General features: G+C 32.4%; 1 protein-coding gene across 1 annotated transcript in view; it reads right to left on the bottom strand.

The window, feature by feature from the left end:
• Positions 1–9,278: 9,278 nt before the first annotated feature.
• Positions 9,279–18,689, bottom strand: part of LOC111703542 (zinc finger and BTB domain-containing protein 14) — a 15,885-nt gene continuing 6,474 nt past the window's right edge. Inside the window, exons 8-16 of the mRNA XM_023475506.1 lie at positions 18,533–18,614; positions 17,776–17,832; positions 16,619–16,672; positions 14,897–14,959; positions 14,214–14,353; positions 13,535–13,591; positions 11,647–11,713; positions 10,293–10,390; positions 9,279–9,569 (exon numbers count right to left, since the gene is read on the bottom strand). Of these exons, the coding sequence (XP_023331274.1) occupies positions 10,319–10,390; positions 11,647–11,713; positions 13,535–13,591; positions 14,214–14,353; positions 14,897–14,959; positions 16,619–16,672; positions 17,776–17,832; positions 18,533–18,614 (592 nt within the window). The 3' untranslated portion in view covers positions 9,279–9,569; positions 10,293–10,318. The remainder of the gene's footprint in view (positions 9,570–10,292; positions 10,391–11,646; positions 11,714–13,534; positions 13,592–14,213; positions 14,354–14,896; positions 14,960–16,618; positions 16,673–17,775; positions 17,833–18,532; positions 18,615–18,689) is intronic.

The following is an 18,689-nucleotide window of genomic DNA, read 5'->3' as shown; positions in this document are numbered from 1 at the left end:
TAACCCCCCCCCCCTCGCTCCTATTCCTTAAGTAATAAGAAAAATTCCTAATTGTGTTATTTATCCAGATATAAGGCTGCATTGAATGTGTGGTATCAATAATATATTTTATTCTGGTTCATAGGACTAATTAATTACAAATATCATATCCTATAAAAAGAAATAATTTATGTTTATTATTACACTTAAGGAATTAATTATAGTTGGCACAATAGAAGAATAATAGAAAGCCCAAAAAAATTTCGTAATTAAGTACAGTTGGCAAGAGAATTTTTCTAAAATAATGTTTAATTAAGAATTTTTTTTTTATTTTTTGCCGTTTTAACCCAATTTGTTTGTAAAATTTAAATTATTTACTTTTGTAAAAAAAAACACTAATGCTCAATAAATGTTCTTATGCGCAAAAAAAAACGACAGCAAACACTCGAATGTTCCAATAGTGATGGTGTTAGGTAATACTAAATAGTTCCGGAATTTTGATGTTCGACATCGGCATGTCGGCGACTAAATGTTTTTTTGTATTAAACGTGATAAAACTAAATTATTGAATTCCCTTGAGGATTTTAGGATAGCGTGATCTCAACTTTTGTTTTCTAAACTTTTGCACTTAGCTGTTAAATCAGTTCCTTCGTTTTTCACGCAAAAATAGATATATAAAGTATTTTTAAATAGGGCTTTTAGGGCGCTTCACGCCCATTTTTTTAACTGTGCATATTTCCTTGTTTTATACATTGTAAAACAAAATACAAAAACGTTCGCGGATTTTATAAACAAAATAGTAGATTTTTTCAAATTTTTTGCAATGCGAATTTTGTTGGAGGCAAATTTTCAAATTTTAATTATTGTCATGAGAGATCCCACATAAAATGTGGTCCTGATAGGTTCAGCTATTTTTACATTTAAGAAACAAACAGACACCCAGACAGACAAGCAAAGTATGTATATACAGATTACAAATAGTTTGATTAAAATTTTGAACATAGAGTGTGTTCAATCTTTTTTTTATCTTCTAAAATGGGTTTCCTTAAATTTTACAAAATGGACGGGGGAAGGCAGAGAGGATCTCTGTGTTTTTAATTATAAGTAGAAAACAACCTGATCCAAAGACTCTCATACAGAGAAAATCAACTGTAGGAGCTGCAAATATGTACTTATTAGGATTGATGTTGACATCATGGTGGCGGAGGAGATTGAGGACACTTTGCACATGTTCGAGATGAGTACCAAGGCCAGGGCTGGATATAAGGATGTCATCCACATACACAAAACAGTATGTAAGGCTCTGGAAGATCTGATTCATCAATCTTTTGAAGATACATCCACTATTCGATAAAATATTTTGCTGTTAATTGCTGTTTTAATCTTCAAGAGTATTCCTAATATTCGAAAATGTGTTTTGTCTTCTTTCTATAGATTTTAAGAAAACAGTTTAAATATCATTTAATTTCATCTATTTTTATATCTCTATATATTTATATATGTTTTTGTTGTTAACTGTAATCTTAATTGATTGTAATCATGAATAATTAGAACATTTGTATTTTTGTTCGCATCAAAAACTCTTCGCGGAAAACAGACTGAAATATAAAAGTCCTACTTTTAACATGTGAAAAGACATTTTAGATCTAATAATTCATAAATAACCTCTTTTCATTGTATCTGCTAGGAACTCCTAGTCAAATAAAACGACGTTCATTAAGTTGAAAACAAAGCTGTCACAAAACATTTTTAGAGACGCCCTGTACTGTTTGTAAATCACGATTTTAAACTAAATGTTAATAGTTTCTAAATACTAATCGGCAAGTTAGATATTACGAAATGAAAATTCGGGTTACCTCTATAAGCATGTGAGCTTGTTTTATCACGTTAATATTTTCTTTATATCATATTTTATATCTATTTCACCTTTCCGTCAGTAAGTTAACAATAAGCTAAGATTACAGAAACCATACAATTTAATATTTAAAGAAAAAACAACATTAAAGGATCTGTACACGTTATTTAACAAAGTGTACTCTGCAGTTTTAAAACATACATAACCCTCCCTTTCCAGGGTTTCACTTAAAACATGTTGATTACAGAAACTTTTGGAAAACTTTCATTATCACATCTTCATTTAAACTTTCTCTGAGTTTCTAAAAATTAGATTAAACTTTGCTTGCATCTTTATAATTAATGTTAGAATGGTGTTCTGCACGCAAAGCTTGAATATATTTATCTTGCGAGCCGAGGGAGGGAGTCCAGAGTTCCTCAAATAGTAATCACCGCCTACGAAGGTTCATGTAGTACTAAATTTATTTATATACAGGTAAATCAAACTGATCGGATCGGCCGGTCAGAGCAACATTGAAATAGATAAGACATATATTGATAACATGGTTGATAAAGATCGTGATAAGCATTACAACAGAAAATGCTACAGGCCAAAACTTGAAATGCAAGTTAGTAAGTAGAAGGCGACCTCAAATCAAAAAAGTATCAAAAAAGAAATTGTTCGTAGAATTAATTTCAATATTATATTTGACTATCGCTGTAACCATTGAAAGCATATTGAATGTTTATATATTGCGAAATAACAGATCTAAGAAAAAGAGTACATATATATCAGCCAAAACTTAAAGAGTCAGATGGCTGAAGAACGCGCAATCAAATAAAAAAGTGTTTTTGGAATTGCATTTTACAAAGGAATTGTGTCTCGCGCCGTAATTATGTGATGAAATTTTAGTTCACTACCCTAAGTGCCACCTAATAACCTCATTAACTTTCAAAGCTTATTTTTATTTAAAATTTTCATTTTTAATATCTAAACATAAATTTTTAAGTAAAGTTCAATTCCAGTTTTGTGTAGAGCTTCTCTCTAAAATAAATTATGGAAATTTCCTGTCACTAACAGTATCAGATCCTCAAGCTATAGGGTTTCTATGGCGGAAGCAAACTTTCGCAAAAAAATGCGCAATTGCATATTCCACACATTTTTGCCAGCATTCCAAAAACTTTTGCGCGGAATTGCTCATTTTTGCGCTAACATAATCCGCACAAAACTAGAATTGCAGCTGCAATAAAAACCACAAAAAGCTCTTTTTTACGTGGAAATCTCTGTGGAATTTGAGTCCAATCATTTCCACACAAATTCAGGATTTTTTCGGAATTTGCTCGCAATTCCATTCCGCTGGAACCCTAGCTCAAACCAGATCAACTCAAACAGTTTTCTTTTCCGCTGGAAACCCTAGCTCAAACCAGATCAACTCAAACAGTTTTCTTTTCCGCTGGAAACCCTAGCTTAAACCAGATCAACTCAAACAGTTTTATATTCTGCTGGAACCCTAGCTCAAACCAGATCAACTCAAACAGTTATATTCTGCTGGAACCCTAGCTCAGACCAGATCAACTCAAACAGTTTTCTTTTCCCCTGGAACCCTAGCTCAACCCATATCAACTCAGACAGTTTTCTTTTCCGCTGGAAACCCTAGCTTAAACCAGATCAACTCAAACAGTTTTCTATTCTCCTGGAAACCCTAGCTCAAACCAGATCAACTCAAACAGTTATATTCTGCTGGAACCCTAGCTTAAACCAGATCAACTCAAACAGTTATATTCTGCTGAAACCCTAGCTCAACCCATATCAACTCAAACAGTTTTCTTTTCCGCTGGAACCCTAGCTCAAACCAGATCAACTCAAACAGTTTTCACAGAATAAAATCTAAATTGAATTTTTCAAATGTTCAAATGATTGATTCTACAGAAAAATCCTTCTAAAATATGTTTTATAGAATTAAGATGGAAAAATAAAAGTAGAAATGAGATAACATATGGCAATCAATCATTCGCACCTTTAACCATTTAAAAGCTGGTTGAGGTGCGGGGGTTTCGCTTCTAGTCATATATAGTTAAATTTTGAATACAGCAACCGATCAGACTTTACAGACAACAGACGGATTTATCAAATCCCATCTCTTACATATCCCCATGATTTCCTACAGTGAAAAAAATCTGTTCTAATCATTAGTAAACCATTTAACGACTATATTGACGGTAGAACACCATTTAATGTTTATACCGTCATATTTACTATATTGACGGTAGAACACCATTTAACGTTTATACCGTCATATTTACAGAATCTCAGTTGTCATTAAAGGCTCACCCTGTACAGTAACATTTAATGTTTATACCGTCATATTTACAGAATCTCAGTTGTCATTAAAGGCTCACCCTGTACAGTAACATTTAATGTTTATACCGTCATATTTACAGAATCTCAGTTGTCATTAAAGGCTCACCCTGTACAGTAACATTTAATGTTTATACCGTCATATTTACAGAATCTCAGTTGTCATTAAAGGCTCACCCTGTACAGTAACATTTAAGGTTTATACCGTCATATTTACAGAATCTCAGTTGTTATTAAAGGCTCACCCTGTACAGTAACATTGTTTATCCCCTTGAACAATCCCCATATAAAGTTTAACTTCTTTACCGTGTTTTTATTGATAAAAATTCGTGGACCAATCAAAAATGTAAAAAGTATGAAAAATCCGAAATGTTCAACTTATTATTTCAAAAGAGATTAAGCTCAGCCATGTGGCTCAGCTCTATCTCAAGTTCCCGACTGACGAAGGAAATGAGATCTCTGGTCTGATTGATTGTAACTTTAGAGATTGTACCAATACGATCTAGGTTAACTGATTGCGATTAGAGATTAAGTTTAACTCATTTTGGCTTATCAAAGCACCTTAAGTATTTAAAATCCTTTTTACCAGAGCCAAATATTGATAAAAAAGAACTAGTATACTGAATTCAGCATTTAGAAGAATCAGCAAATTTCGGTTTTTCGTCTACATTTCTCAGAATAAGATTTTTTTTGAAAAATTGAAGAATTAATTAGAATAAGTAATTACAATTTGTAACACTTTAAAAATCTAAAGACATTAAAATAAAAATGACGTTTGTAAAATTCAAATTTATTGTCTTCATGGATTAAAAGATTACTGTGTCGAGTATTTAAATTTTTCAGAATTTTAAGATTTACTGAAGATGTATTGTGATGTTATATTCTGTAAAAATGTAACATCAAACAATGCAATCTAGAATCAAAATTTTAGTTCAAGACCATAGCAAAATTCTAAACTTAAATGACAAATAAAAGATGGATTTCAAAATTTTCTTTACACCGTTGTTTATAACCTAAAAAAAGTTACAAAACTCTTTACTGAAATATTTTTGTATTGATCGAGTGAAAGTTTTGACATTCTTTATGTTAAACGTTACCTTCAGGTTTTTTTTCTTGGAATTCTGGTTGGTTTGAAAAAACACATAGATAACAAATAAGATATCAATTTAAGTAAATGGAAGAATAACAATTCTTGGGAAAAAAACAAGGCTTGCATGTAATTCTTAACTAAACATGAACAAAAGGCAGAGAGGAGTAAATATATTCATATTTTTCAATGTATGGTTTTAGTAACACATAAAAGGTAAACGGGATAATATACATCATACTTAAATCAGTTGTAGCAATTGTATCCCTGAGACTATTTTAATATTAACGGTAAACCCCCCCCCCCCCCGGGCCCGATTATATAATTTTAATAGAAATTGTGCATAAACAAATCTTGGTTTGCAAACTTTAACAAATTTTGTTTTGTAATTTGAATTTATCCAAAGTTTTTACAACCAACTTTTATTTTCTAATCCTTATATTTTTGTAACTTGGTGCAGGTGAGAACTTTTGATATTTCACCAGAAGGTTGCTATTGTTAATAACCTTAAATTAATTAGATTTTAGTTTTACATATATAAAAAACAAGGCCAATTTTATTTAGGGAATCTCAAGATATTGAATTTAAGTCCTCTTTACTATTTTTACCGAGTCAGGTCTTATGTTTATTAACCATCTCTGCCCCTAGGAGACCATCTGTAATTTATTGAGCTGAGCTAGATGGCTCTATGTAAAAGAATTAATGAAAACTTTATCAGAACCAATTTATCTAAACCAGTGACAGCTTATAATAAACGAGCCATCATACATGTGCGTATGGTGTTTTGTATGATGCTTGTTGTTAGCGGCTCTAAAGAACCAAAAGTCCAATATTTTGTTCTGAACAATATTCAAAAACATATTTTCTCTTAAACACTGTGTATAGTTTGTATTCGAGAACGGTTTCATATCTCTCACTGGAGTTAACTCAGTGGAGACTGGGAGAAAACTAAACTCCGACCACGGGACCCTCCGGACCTAGCGGAGACTAAGATTAAACTAAACTCCGATCACGGGATCCTCTGAACCCAGCGGAGACTTAGATTAAACTAAACTCCGATCACGGGACCCTCTGAACCCAGCGGAGACTAAGATTAAACTAAACTCCGATCACAGGACCCTCTGAACCCAGCGGCGACTAAGATAGAACTAAACTCCGACCACGGGACCCCCTGAACCCAGCGGAGACTAAGATAAAACTAAACTCCGATCATGGGATCCTCTGAACCCAGCAGAGACTAAGATAAAACTAAATTCCTAACATGGAACCCTCTGAACCCAGCGGAGACTAAGATTAAACTAAACTCCGACCACGGGACCCTCTGAACCCAGCGGAGACTAAGATGAAACTAAACTCCGACCACGGGACCCCCTGAACCCAGCAGAGACAAAGATGAAACTAAACTCCGATCACAGGATCCTCTGAACCTAGCGGAGACTAAGATAAAACTAAATTCCTAACACGGGACCCTCCGGACCTAGCGGAGACTAAGATTAAACTAAACTCCGACCACGGGACCCTCTGAACCCAGCGGAGACTAAGATTAAACTAAACTCCGACCACAGGACCCTCCGGACCTAGCAGAGACTAAGATTAAACTAAACTCCGAACACGGGACCCTCTGAACCCAGCGGCGACTAAGATAGAACTAAACTCCGACCTAGGGACCCCCTGAACCCAGCGGAGACATAGATGAAACTAAACTCCGATCACATGATCCACTGAACCTAGCGGAGACTAAGATAAAACTAAATTCCTAACACGGGACCCTCCGGACCTAGCGGAGACCAAGATTAAACTAAACTCTGATCACAGGACTCTCTGAACCCAGCGGAGACAAAGATGAAACTAAATTCCTACCACGGGACCCTCCAGACCTAGCGGAGACTAAGATTAAACTAAACTCCGATCACAGGACCTTCCGGACCATAGCGGAGACTAAGATTAAACTAAACACCGACCACGGGACCCCCTGAACCCAGCGAAGACAAAGATAAAACTAAACTCCAATCACAGGATCCTCTGAACCCAGCGGAGACTAAGATTAAACTAAACTCCGATCACGGGACCCTCTGAACCCAGAGGAGACTAAGATTAAACTAAACTCCGACCACGGGACCCTGCGGACCTAACGGAGACTAAGATTAAACTAAACTCCGACCACGGGACCCTCCGGACCTAGTGGAGACTAAGATGAAACTATACTCCGATCACGGTACCCTCCTAACCATAGCGGAGATTAAGATGAAACTAAAATCCGACCACGGGACCCTCCGAATCTAACGGAGACTAAGATTAAACTAAACTCCGACCATGGGACCCTCCGGACCTAGCGGAGACTAAGATTAAACTAAACTCCGATCACAGGACTTCTGAACCCAGCGGAGACAAAGATAAAACTAAACTCTGATCACAGGATCCTCTGAACCCAGCGGAGACTAAGACAAAACTAAATTCCTAACACGGGACCCTCCGGACCTAGCGGAGACTAAGATTAAACTAAACTCTGATCACAGGACTCTCTGAACCCAGCGGAGAATAAGATAAAACTAAATTCCTACCACGGGATCCTCTGAACCCAGCGGAGACTAAGACAAAACTAAATTCCTAACACGGGGTTAGTTAGTTGAAGGGGTTAGTTAGAGCATAAAGAAATGAAGAAGCTTTTCAAGGATCATTTATATTTGAGACTAAAATTACTAGAAATTAAATTTTGATTTCGATCCGAACCACTAACCCTTCCGGGACCCTACAAAGTTAAATTTGAAAAATGCATTTGTCCTACAGTTTTCTACCTGAATGCCTCATTTAATAATGCCAAATTAAGTCTCCATTAAAATTAGTTTCGAATTCCGAATTATGGTTTCCTTTTTTTTCCAGAACAAGTTGAACCCGTAAAGGTCTGACACGAGTCCTCTCCTGAAGAATTATGAACATCAAAAACTTTTGAAATTAGCGGCGAAACCTTTCTTAACGGATCGTTAAATAAATCTTCTGAATAATTTAAAGAGCATGGTATGACATTTAGAAAAAGGATTACGGAACGATTATTCCATAATCCAGGTGGAAATGACCGTAATAATCGTCCCATGTATTCCGAACAATTATATGTAATTTTTTTTTTTTTTTTTGGGGGGGGGGGAGGGACAAGATTTTTTTAAACAATGGTTATTACAATATTAATTGTAAACAAACAAAGAATAATAGAAAAAATAAATGTTTCATTTTACTTCATTTATTAAGCTTTTTAACAATGAACTGATACATTCGTTTAATATAAACAAAGTTACACTGCAATATAAATATATTATTCTTTCGAGGCCGCTTCGCGCCTACTTACTTTTTCAACTTTTAAGTGTTTTTCTATATTTGTGCATCTTCTCTTTTTACAAAATAAAACAATAAAAAAATAATAATAATATTATTTTTCGTGGATTTTCAAAATTTTATGAAAATCATAAAGTTTTGGAGAAAACTTTTCGTCTTTCCGAGGATTAATATACCTTCCCTGGGGGACGGTTTCACCAAAAAATGTGGCCCGACCGGTTCAGCCGTTTTAACGTTTATCGGCTATTAACTGACAAGTAAAGTATATATTAAAGGGATCAAGTAATCCTTCAATTTGAAGTGTTACATCTGTCTGTTTGTACGTCAAAACGGCCGAACCGATTGGGTCCAAATTTTACCTCAGGGAAGATCAAATTTGAAAAGTTTTGCATGGAAAAAAGGTCGATATTTTTTTCTTTAAAAATGCCGCAATGGATCAATTTAAACAGAATAGTCCAAGAAATATGATTTACAATGAAAAATGGCTGATTAAACAGCACTTTTGATATTTAAAAAACCCGAAGCGCCCAAGAAGACTAGTACATGTAAATTAAAAAGTTCTACATGATCTTAATATACTCTGCGTAAATTATAAAAGAAGTAACTCCCCCAAAAAATTATTTGAAATTCAGGTAAGTTTAATTTTGATAACTGAGTTCTTAGACTGTAGGAAATCAAAAAGAAAACTCTATGAAATAAACGGATATTTTATTTCAACATTTTGGTACGGGACAATTCTTTCATCACAATGTAAACAAAAGATAGTGCAAACTTTAAAAAACAAAACATAAAAAAGGTAACAGGAGTCACATTAACACAGTGTGAGCTGAAAACTGTGGAATTCAATTGCAAATGCAAACTAAGTGACGACATTCAATAATAAAAATATAATAAATATGACAATCATTCCACAGTTTTCTGATGACCACTGTATTTGAAAAGATTCTCCCTAAAATATATGAAACTAAGTTGAGGTATATGATACTAATGCACGGGACATTATTTCCAAAACTAACAATTGGCCAAATTCTAACACTGAGTGTTAAAAATGGGTACAAATTTGAGACTGGGTTTTTAGGATCCCGGCTCATATTAGGAGTAAAATTTAAAACTTCTTTCTGAAATCAAAATTATAAAAGGAGTTCTTTTATATCAAAACCCTTGACCGTTTTCAAGACAATGTCAGGTTTTCAATTTTCAAATATATCCTGAATTTAAATCATTGCATGTCGCGTTTTCGAGACAAACCCCACTTTCCCGTTTATGAGTATAGTCCGCTATTCAGAACAAACCTCACTTTCATAACTTAAAAAATAAATCACTGAATGTAAAAATTACCTTATGAAGACTAAATTAACTGCTAAATTACTTCTAAAATCTCTGAATCAACTGACATTGATATAAATTCAAGTAATTGTCTCAAAGACAGGATATGTTTCAAAAACGGGACATCAGCTGAAATATGGTAATTGTTTCAAAATAGGGATATGTTCGAAAATGAAAACAAGTAGCATTAAAAACTAATTCTCACACCTTATTATTATTTCAAAATTGACATTTTTTGTTTCAATGTAAAGTTTTTGCCATTTTTTATAAATATATGGTGTAGTTTTGTTCAACTCAGCTTGGATTTAAAGATACATACGTTTGGAAAAGATAACTCAGTTTTAGAAATGGGCTAAGTGTTAGTTTTGGAACTAATTTCCCCTGTAATGTTAGAATCGTGACTAAAATTACATGGTGAGAGCCAATGCTTCGTTCTCGTACATCAGTTCAGAATCCACTAATCCACTTCCCTCATCATACTGTAATATATTATTATATACTACAATATATTATTATATACTACAATATATTTTTATATATTACTAAATATTATTATATACTACAATATATTATTATATACAAGCTCAATTGCCCGGCATTGCCGGTGGAATTAAAAAAAAAATTTCAAAGAAAATTCGATTTAAAAAAAGGTTTGAATCTTTATTAGCAAATGTTACCCCCTGGGTACCCATGGGTTACCTAAAAAAGGTCGGCACATTCGATCAAGCCGTTTGACCAGCTATAACTTTTCGCAATAAAAGTCGACCTAGTCAACTTATAATCAAAAAACCAAACAATGTACATTCCCGTGAATCTCCCGAGGTCCCCAATCAAAATGTGAGGGTAATCGGTCCAGGGGTTCCTGAGTTATGATCGGACAAACAAACAGACAAACAGATATTACAACTTAATAAATTAAGATATTTATCTCATCATACTACAATATAATATAGTATATATATCATCATAATACAATATAATATAGTATATATATCATCATAATACAATATACTATAATATATATATCATCATATAATACAATATATTATAACATATATATCATCATATAATACAATATATTATAACATATATCTCATCATACTACACTACAGTATATTATAGTACATACCTTATCGAACTACAATATTTTATTATATATAGCTCACCATACTGCATTATATTATAGTATACGGTGAGAACAAGAAAACTGTGGAATATGAAGACGACTTTAGGCTCAAGTTCCATAAATAGTCTAATGTACAGGAGACACCGAAATTGTGCAGTATAAACAGGGGAATTTAACTTAAGAACTGATTTAATAAATTACTGCTAAAACTATTTGCTTTGAAAAACCATACAGTATGATTAAGCATTGCCAAAATGTCGTCTTCCTATTCCACAGTTTTTATGATCTTACTGTATCTATATATATGAAATTGTAAGCTTTGTTATTGTGGGTGTCCGTTTGTTTGTCCAATCATAATTAAGGAACGCCTGGACAGATTTGCATAACATTTTGATTGGGGAACTCGGGAGATCCACAGGATTGTTTTTAGCTTGGTTTTGAGATTCTAAGTTGATTGGGTCAACTTAATAGCGAGATTTTAGCTTCCCAGTAAAATCATTCAAGTGCGGGTAAACAGCGGGAGTGACTTTTAGTAACCTTAGTAGCGCTGGGTTCCCAAGCTAGTATATTTCATTAACTAGTTTTAAAACTGAACCAAAAGTTGTGAACCTGACAATAAGATCCAACATCGCTAACATTAACCTCTCCTGAATCTAACTCCGCTCGGTGAACATTTCTAAATAAAAAAAAGATCAACCATTATTCCTTGGAAATCAGGGCCGAGACCTCTTCAAAAATAACCGCCAAAGAACGGATATTAATGCTAATAGTTGATTAATGACACTAGTCTAGTGTAAATAAACATGTCAAGGTCTAGGCCAGTTGACCGAAGCAACCTCCCCACTGCACACAAACAGTAACCTGGGCTAGTCCATCTCAGTACTAGCCAGTATATGTTCTTTGATAGTATTGTTTAATTGATTAATGTCTAAAAGGATACAATGGTTAGCTGGTTTACGCAGGTTACCATGCACAAATACAACTAATATCACTATTGTTCTTAATGTATAATGTGAATATGTGTATGAATAATATGTTATCATGTGTAGGAACATATGTAGAAATATGTGTATTGCGTATACTGAATGAATAGAAGGCTTTCAGGGACGCGTAAGTGTGGCTGTATCTGTGATCATCTTCTCTTTGTATCGTGGATTTTATAATATTTGTGCGTGGATTTATAAAACTTTACAAAAACCTATATATTTTAGAGACAATTTTTTGTAATTTTGTGCATCCACAAACCTTCCTAGAAGTCATGTGAGTTACCTCCAATATGTTTGGCCCGATTGGTTGGGTGTTTTGAGGTTTATTGCAGATACAAACAGACAGACAGACAAGCAACGTAGATACGTACAGAAGATGTGTAGAAATATGTGTAGTCCTAATTCCTAGTCACGAGAATGGTTTATTTGGAATTAAATTCAATGGGAAGGTTTATTTAAATCTCTAATGGGATTTCCATTCATTCAATTTCAAAACGTATTTAATTACAAACAACAGAGAATTAAAAGAATTTTTATATGCTTTTCATTTTTCATTACTTTCGTATTTCTTTCAGCTTCTGGTATTTGACGCCATATTTCTTACTTAAAATTTGAGACTGAATGTTTAAGATGTAATCATTGAAAAGGTAAAATGAACTTTAGAAAAAAAAACATTTTAAAACAAAAAAATGAAGTAAAGTGTTGAAAAGAACCTAGAGTGCAAATATTTTGAAACTCACTGTACAGGGATAACTTAGAAATAAAATTTGATTAATTTTTAATATTGATCAAATCTATGGTGGAAGGGTTTATCAAAGTGTTTTTTTTTTAATGGGAAAATGTTCATTAAAAAAGATTCATAAGAATATTATTAGAACTTCTCAATAAAAACTCTATTTAAAAAATCTTCAATTTATTTTTTGGCCAATTTTAGGATTCTATCGCGGACCCTTCATTATTGAATTAAACTAGAAGGTTTACATTTTGAAGAAATTGCAAAACTAAGCATTTTTCTAAATCAAGATTATAAATTCCAACACACGAAGAAACTAAGGTTCATTAAAATAGAAATTTATAAAATTGATCCATTCTGTTCATATTTATTTCACTTAAGGAGTCATAATATTTACAGCCACAATAGAGAAGAAGTTTAACTCTCCGTACTTTGTTCTGCTACTTCTTGCCATTAATAAATTCTGAGTCTAAAACCCAAAAAATGTGCGATTTATTAATTTATACCATCAAATTAAACCATTTTCAGGCTTATAAATATCGCAAAATTTAATGCCATTTCCTAAGGATTGATGGAAAAATTGGGAAAATGCGGTAAATCATGGGTTTAAATCATTTTACTCGCCGAATTCGATGGGTTCAAATTTAAACTATAGCTGAAAGTTGCAGTTTATATTTATTCAGAAGCGGTACGGGGCAGCATTAAACCTAAAACTTAACATTTAAGTCGTAACTGTTCGTCCTTAAGTTTTAAACTCTGATCTGAAAAAGATATAAACCTGATATGCCGGATACAGCTATCTCGAAGAGAAAAATTCCGCGAACACAGCGTGCATCTAAACCATAATAAAAAGCAATTAAGTAAAAGATATAAAACCGGAGCGGAAAACCTTGTATGGATACTCCTAATCCCGATTGCTAAATGTCCATATTTACTGTGGACACTTATGACCAGAGCTTAGGCTTCATTTGATTTTGATGTGGATCCGGATCCGGATTCTGGATCCGCACTGGAAAAAATGGATCCGGTTCCAAATCCGGATCCGGATCCAGATCATGATCATTTCTTTAAGATTTACTTTCTTAACAGAAGAACTAAAAAATAATTTTCCTAGAAGCCAAAATATTGCGGATCCAACGGATCCGGATCCTAAGCACTGCTTTTAACTTTCTGCTCAATCCTCTCTTATGAATATTCACGGGTTTTGCTTGACTGCTCGGTTTCTGCAATCAATACTTGGTTGCAGTTTTAACACTTCTTCTGGATATTAATGTACGATGAAATCAATCCATGCTTATTGATAAAGGAGATCAAGCATTGATCAAGAATTCATTCTTAATACGACGCTTTTTCCCCAAAGTATATAAATTATTTAATTAACAAAAAATTACACTTGTTTTGATTTTAATGAGAAAAACGCATATTTGGATGAGTATAAAAACATTAAAATTATCTACCTGAACGGGCGTTCTCTGGTATGTGTTCTATAGTGTCGTTTTAGCAACCATTTCTGATCAAACGACATTTCACACATACCACATTGAAACGCTTTCAGTACAATTGGCTTTTTATGCTTTACTGCTGAAGGATTAGATGTCTGAAACAAAACAATAATATAAGGTTACCCACAAAGGATGAGAATTTAGAGACGATTGTACAGAATTCCTTTAAGCTTTTTTAAAATTCATGGCTCTTTACAGAAGGTAACATTTTTCTCCTTATTAAATCATTTATTAATAATTAAGAGACTTGATTTAAGGCGTAAAGGCTAAGTTCAACCATTAAATGGTTAAATTTAAAGAACTGTAGGTCATCATTAAAGTCTCATCCTTTGTGGGTAACCCTGTATGATATCATTAAATATTATTATATCATTATTTAGCAAAATAACACTTTTTGTTGAAAGGAGTTAATTAGATAGGTTTTCATAATCACAAACTCGCTTCTGTTGTTATTGTTTATCAAATAAGTGTTAGCTCTGAAACTTCTTACGAAAATTATGCATTAAGGAATATGATCAAGAAAGAAGATCAGAAAACTTAAGTTTGTATAGAGTAAAATCAGAAAAAGATTTTACAACTAAAACTAAAAATAAGATGATAAACTTGATGTTTTGAGAAATATGCTTTTAAATAATAACCTGGTTTTCATAATCAAAGTATTGTTCAGTTTCTGTAAACTCTCCACCAATCTCAGATATCTCCTTGGTTTAAACAGATTTTAATCTATATATAAATTTGGCTTGTCTGGGTGTCTGTCTGTCTGTTTGTATCCAATAAACGTCAAAACGGCAGAACCGATCGGGCCCAAATTTTTTGTGGGACATCTAGGGACCCCAGGGAAGTTTTATGAATGATTGAAATTTTAAAATTTGTGTTTTAGAGGTTTTTAATTTTGTAAAAAAATTTAAATTTTTGAAAATCCGCGAATTTTTTTTTTAAATCCGCAAAACTTTTTTCATCTTTGTTATGAAATGTAAACAAAAAAACATATTCACAATTTAAATAGAAGATGGGCGCGAAGCGCCCTAAAAGCCTAGAAAGAAGGGCGCGAAGCGCCTTGAATTTCTAGTAAGTTTAAAATTTACTCCCAGGATCCTCGAAATAATCTGATTCATACAGTCTCCGTCATATATATCAATACAATGAAGACGACTTTAAATTCTACTATTTTAATTCCTGCCAACCTTAATTTTGTTTACTTGTATTTTGGAAACTTATCTATTTATAAATTTGGCTTGTCTGGGTGTTTGTTTGATTGTTTGTCTGTTTGTATCTAATAAACGTCAAAACGGCTGAACCGATCGGGCCCAAATTTTTTGTGGGACATCTAGGGACCCCAGGGAAGGTTTATGAATGATCTTCGTTAAATTTTTTAAAATTTTGAAAATCCGCGAAATTTTTTGTGAAAATCCGCGAATTATTTTTGTTTTGTTTTACGATGTACACAAAGAGAACATGTTCACAATTAACTTAGAAGATGAGCGCGAAGCGCCCTCTAAGGCTAGTAATTTAAAAAAAAGACTTGTTAGAAATCAAAAATGTAATTAAGAAATTCGTCGTCATTGTATTGATTTAAACGCCAACCACTATATAGGAAAATATATTTGAAGTCTAGAAGCAAGATCGTTTATATATAAGAAAAGAAAAAACTAAGTCCGGTTTTGATCTGCCCCCCCCCTTATGCCCCTTGTATAGATAAACATCAATTAGAGATGATCAATTTTAAAATAGAACAAGAATATATTTGTTAACTTAGTTCGATAGATATAAGTCCCTTTAAAAGAAGCAAATCACAAAAAACATATTTTAAACAGAGCTAATCTTAAAACATATTTTAAACAGAACTTCTCTTAAAATATATTTAAAACAAAACTTCTCTTAAAATTTATTTTAAACAGAACTTCTCTTAAAATAAATTTTAAACAGAACTTCTCTTAAAATATATTTTAAACAGAACTTCTCTTAAAATATGTTTTAAGCAAAACTTCTCTTAAAATATATTATAAACAGAACTTCTCTTAAAATATATTTTAAACAGAACTTCTCTTAAAATATAAATTAAACAGAACTTCTCCTAAAATATATTCTAAACAGAACCTTCTTAAAATATATTTTAAACAGAACTTCTCTTAAAATATATTTTAAACAGAACTTCTCTTAAAATATATTTTAAACAGAACTTTTTTAAAATATATTTTAAACAGAACTTCCCTTAAAATATATTTTAAACAGAACTTCTCTTAATATATTTTAAACAGAACTTCTCTTAAAATATATTCTAAACAAAACTTTTCTTAAAATATATTTCAAACAAAACTTCTCTTAAATAATTTGAGCTTTTTCTCAAAATGAACAAATACCTCATCATATTCAAACTCTTCCACGTCGTCAGCTGTTAGATCTGTAATATCATCCTAGAATAATAGAACATCAGCTGTTAGATCTGTAATATCATCCTAGAATAATATAAAGTCAGCTGTTAGATCTGTAATATCATCCTAGAATAATAGAACATCAGCCGTTAGATCTGTAATATCATCCTAGCATAAAAGAACATCAGCTGTTAATATCATCCTAGCATAGTAGAAACTGAGCTGTTAGATCTGTAATATCATCCTAGAATAATATAACATCAGCTGTTAGATCTGTAACATCATCCTAGAATAATATAACATCAGCTGTTAATATCATCCTAGAATAGTAGAAAATGAGCTGTTAGATCTGTAATATCATCCTAGAATAATAGAACATTAGCTGTTAGATCTGTAATATCATCCCTAGAATAATATAACATCAGCTGTTAGATCTGTAATATCATCCTAGAATAATAGAAATCAGCTGTTAGATCTGTAATATCATCCTAGAATAATATAACATTAGCTGTTAGATCTGTAATATCATCCTAGAATAATAAAACATTAGCTGTTAGATCTGTAATATCATCCTAGAATAATAAAACATCAGCTGTTAGATCTGTAATTTGATCCTAGAATAATAGAACATCAGCTGTTAGATCTGTAATATCATCTTAGAATAATAAAACATTTAGCTTTTAGGCGATTCATTTATTCCGTGGTAGAGTCATAACAAATGTTCAAATCTGTTTACAGAACTACCCCATCTTAAGGAAAAAAAATTGATTTATTAAAAAGGGGGGATGAATTTTCTATGAAAATTCACACTTGGTTTATAGGCCTGTGTACATTGTACAATCAGTGTAAGTTACATATTTTTTAGAAAAAAATGCTTCATCTCTATTTCTTCTTATTTTGGAAAACGAAATAGTTCAGAGGATATTTGATATCATTCTAACAGAGTATCAAAAATGGTTTAAAAGTCTGCTCCTATTCGACTTCAGTCATTGTTCAAAGAGGATTAGGGTACTATTAAAATAAGCGAAGATTACACATAATGTTTTTCTTGTTCCGGATTCTTTATGTTCCACCCCTCCACCCCGCTTCAAAATATGTTCATGATAAAACGACATTAATAATCGAAATTTCGAATTATGTCAAACCTTAGAAATAAGCTGAGTTTCTTGGCAGAGAAGTGATGAATTACTACCCTGGACCAGCTAATAAAAACAATTTAATATGGTTAAAAAAAAAAGATTTTAATTCAACAAAATTTTAAGAAAAGCTTAATCTATTGACTTTCAAAAAATAGATTGATACATTTTTAAACAGCTTCTTTCGACAAATTTTACAATAAAGTTTATTTAACACATTTGATCAAATGCACTTTAACAGAGTAATAATTTAATATCTATATAATAAAACAAGACATTCATATACATGTTGCGTATAGCCAGTTAAACAGCTGGGTCAATTAGGCTAACATTTTTTGTAGACACTCATGGGTGGCCGGGGGGTTTTAAAGGATAAAAATCGATTTTCTTTTCCAAATTTTTTTAAAAAAATTTAAAAAACTTTTTTACCACTTTTTAAAAATAAAACAAGACATTCATATATATGTTGCGTAAAGCCGGCCAAACGGCTGGTCCGATTGGGCTGAAATTTGTTGTTGACACTCATGGGTGGCCGGGGGTGCTACAAGCTAAAAAAAACGATTTAAAAAAAAGTTATCTTTTCTATTTAAAATTAAATTTTTTTTCAACGGCCCTTCAGCTAGTTTAATATAAAAAAAACAATCAGAAAAACTTTATTATCTGGAATTTAATATATGAACTATATTAATAATAGATATTAGAAAAAAATAAACAACAGAAAGATATAAAAGAAATATTTTCATTTAAAAATTTCAAATTTTTTTTCCTCGTTTTCGGTCAGATCTTGTTCCACAGATTTCCTGCAAAACCCATCTTCCAGTTTCAGTACTTTCTCAGGTAAACTAGATCTAACAGTAACAAAATATAAACAAACTAGATCTAACAGTAACAAAATATAAACAAACTAGATCTAACAGTAACAA

This window comes from Eurytemora carolleeae, unplaced genomic scaffold (assembly GCF_000591075.1).
Source record: "Eurytemora carolleeae unplaced genomic scaffold, Eaff_2.0 scaffold454, whole genome shotgun sequence".
Classification (NCBI taxonomy): Eukaryota; Metazoa; Arthropoda; class Copepoda; order Calanoida; family Temoridae; genus Eurytemora; species Eurytemora carolleeae.
This window is presented reverse-complemented; position numbering and strand designations above follow the sequence as displayed.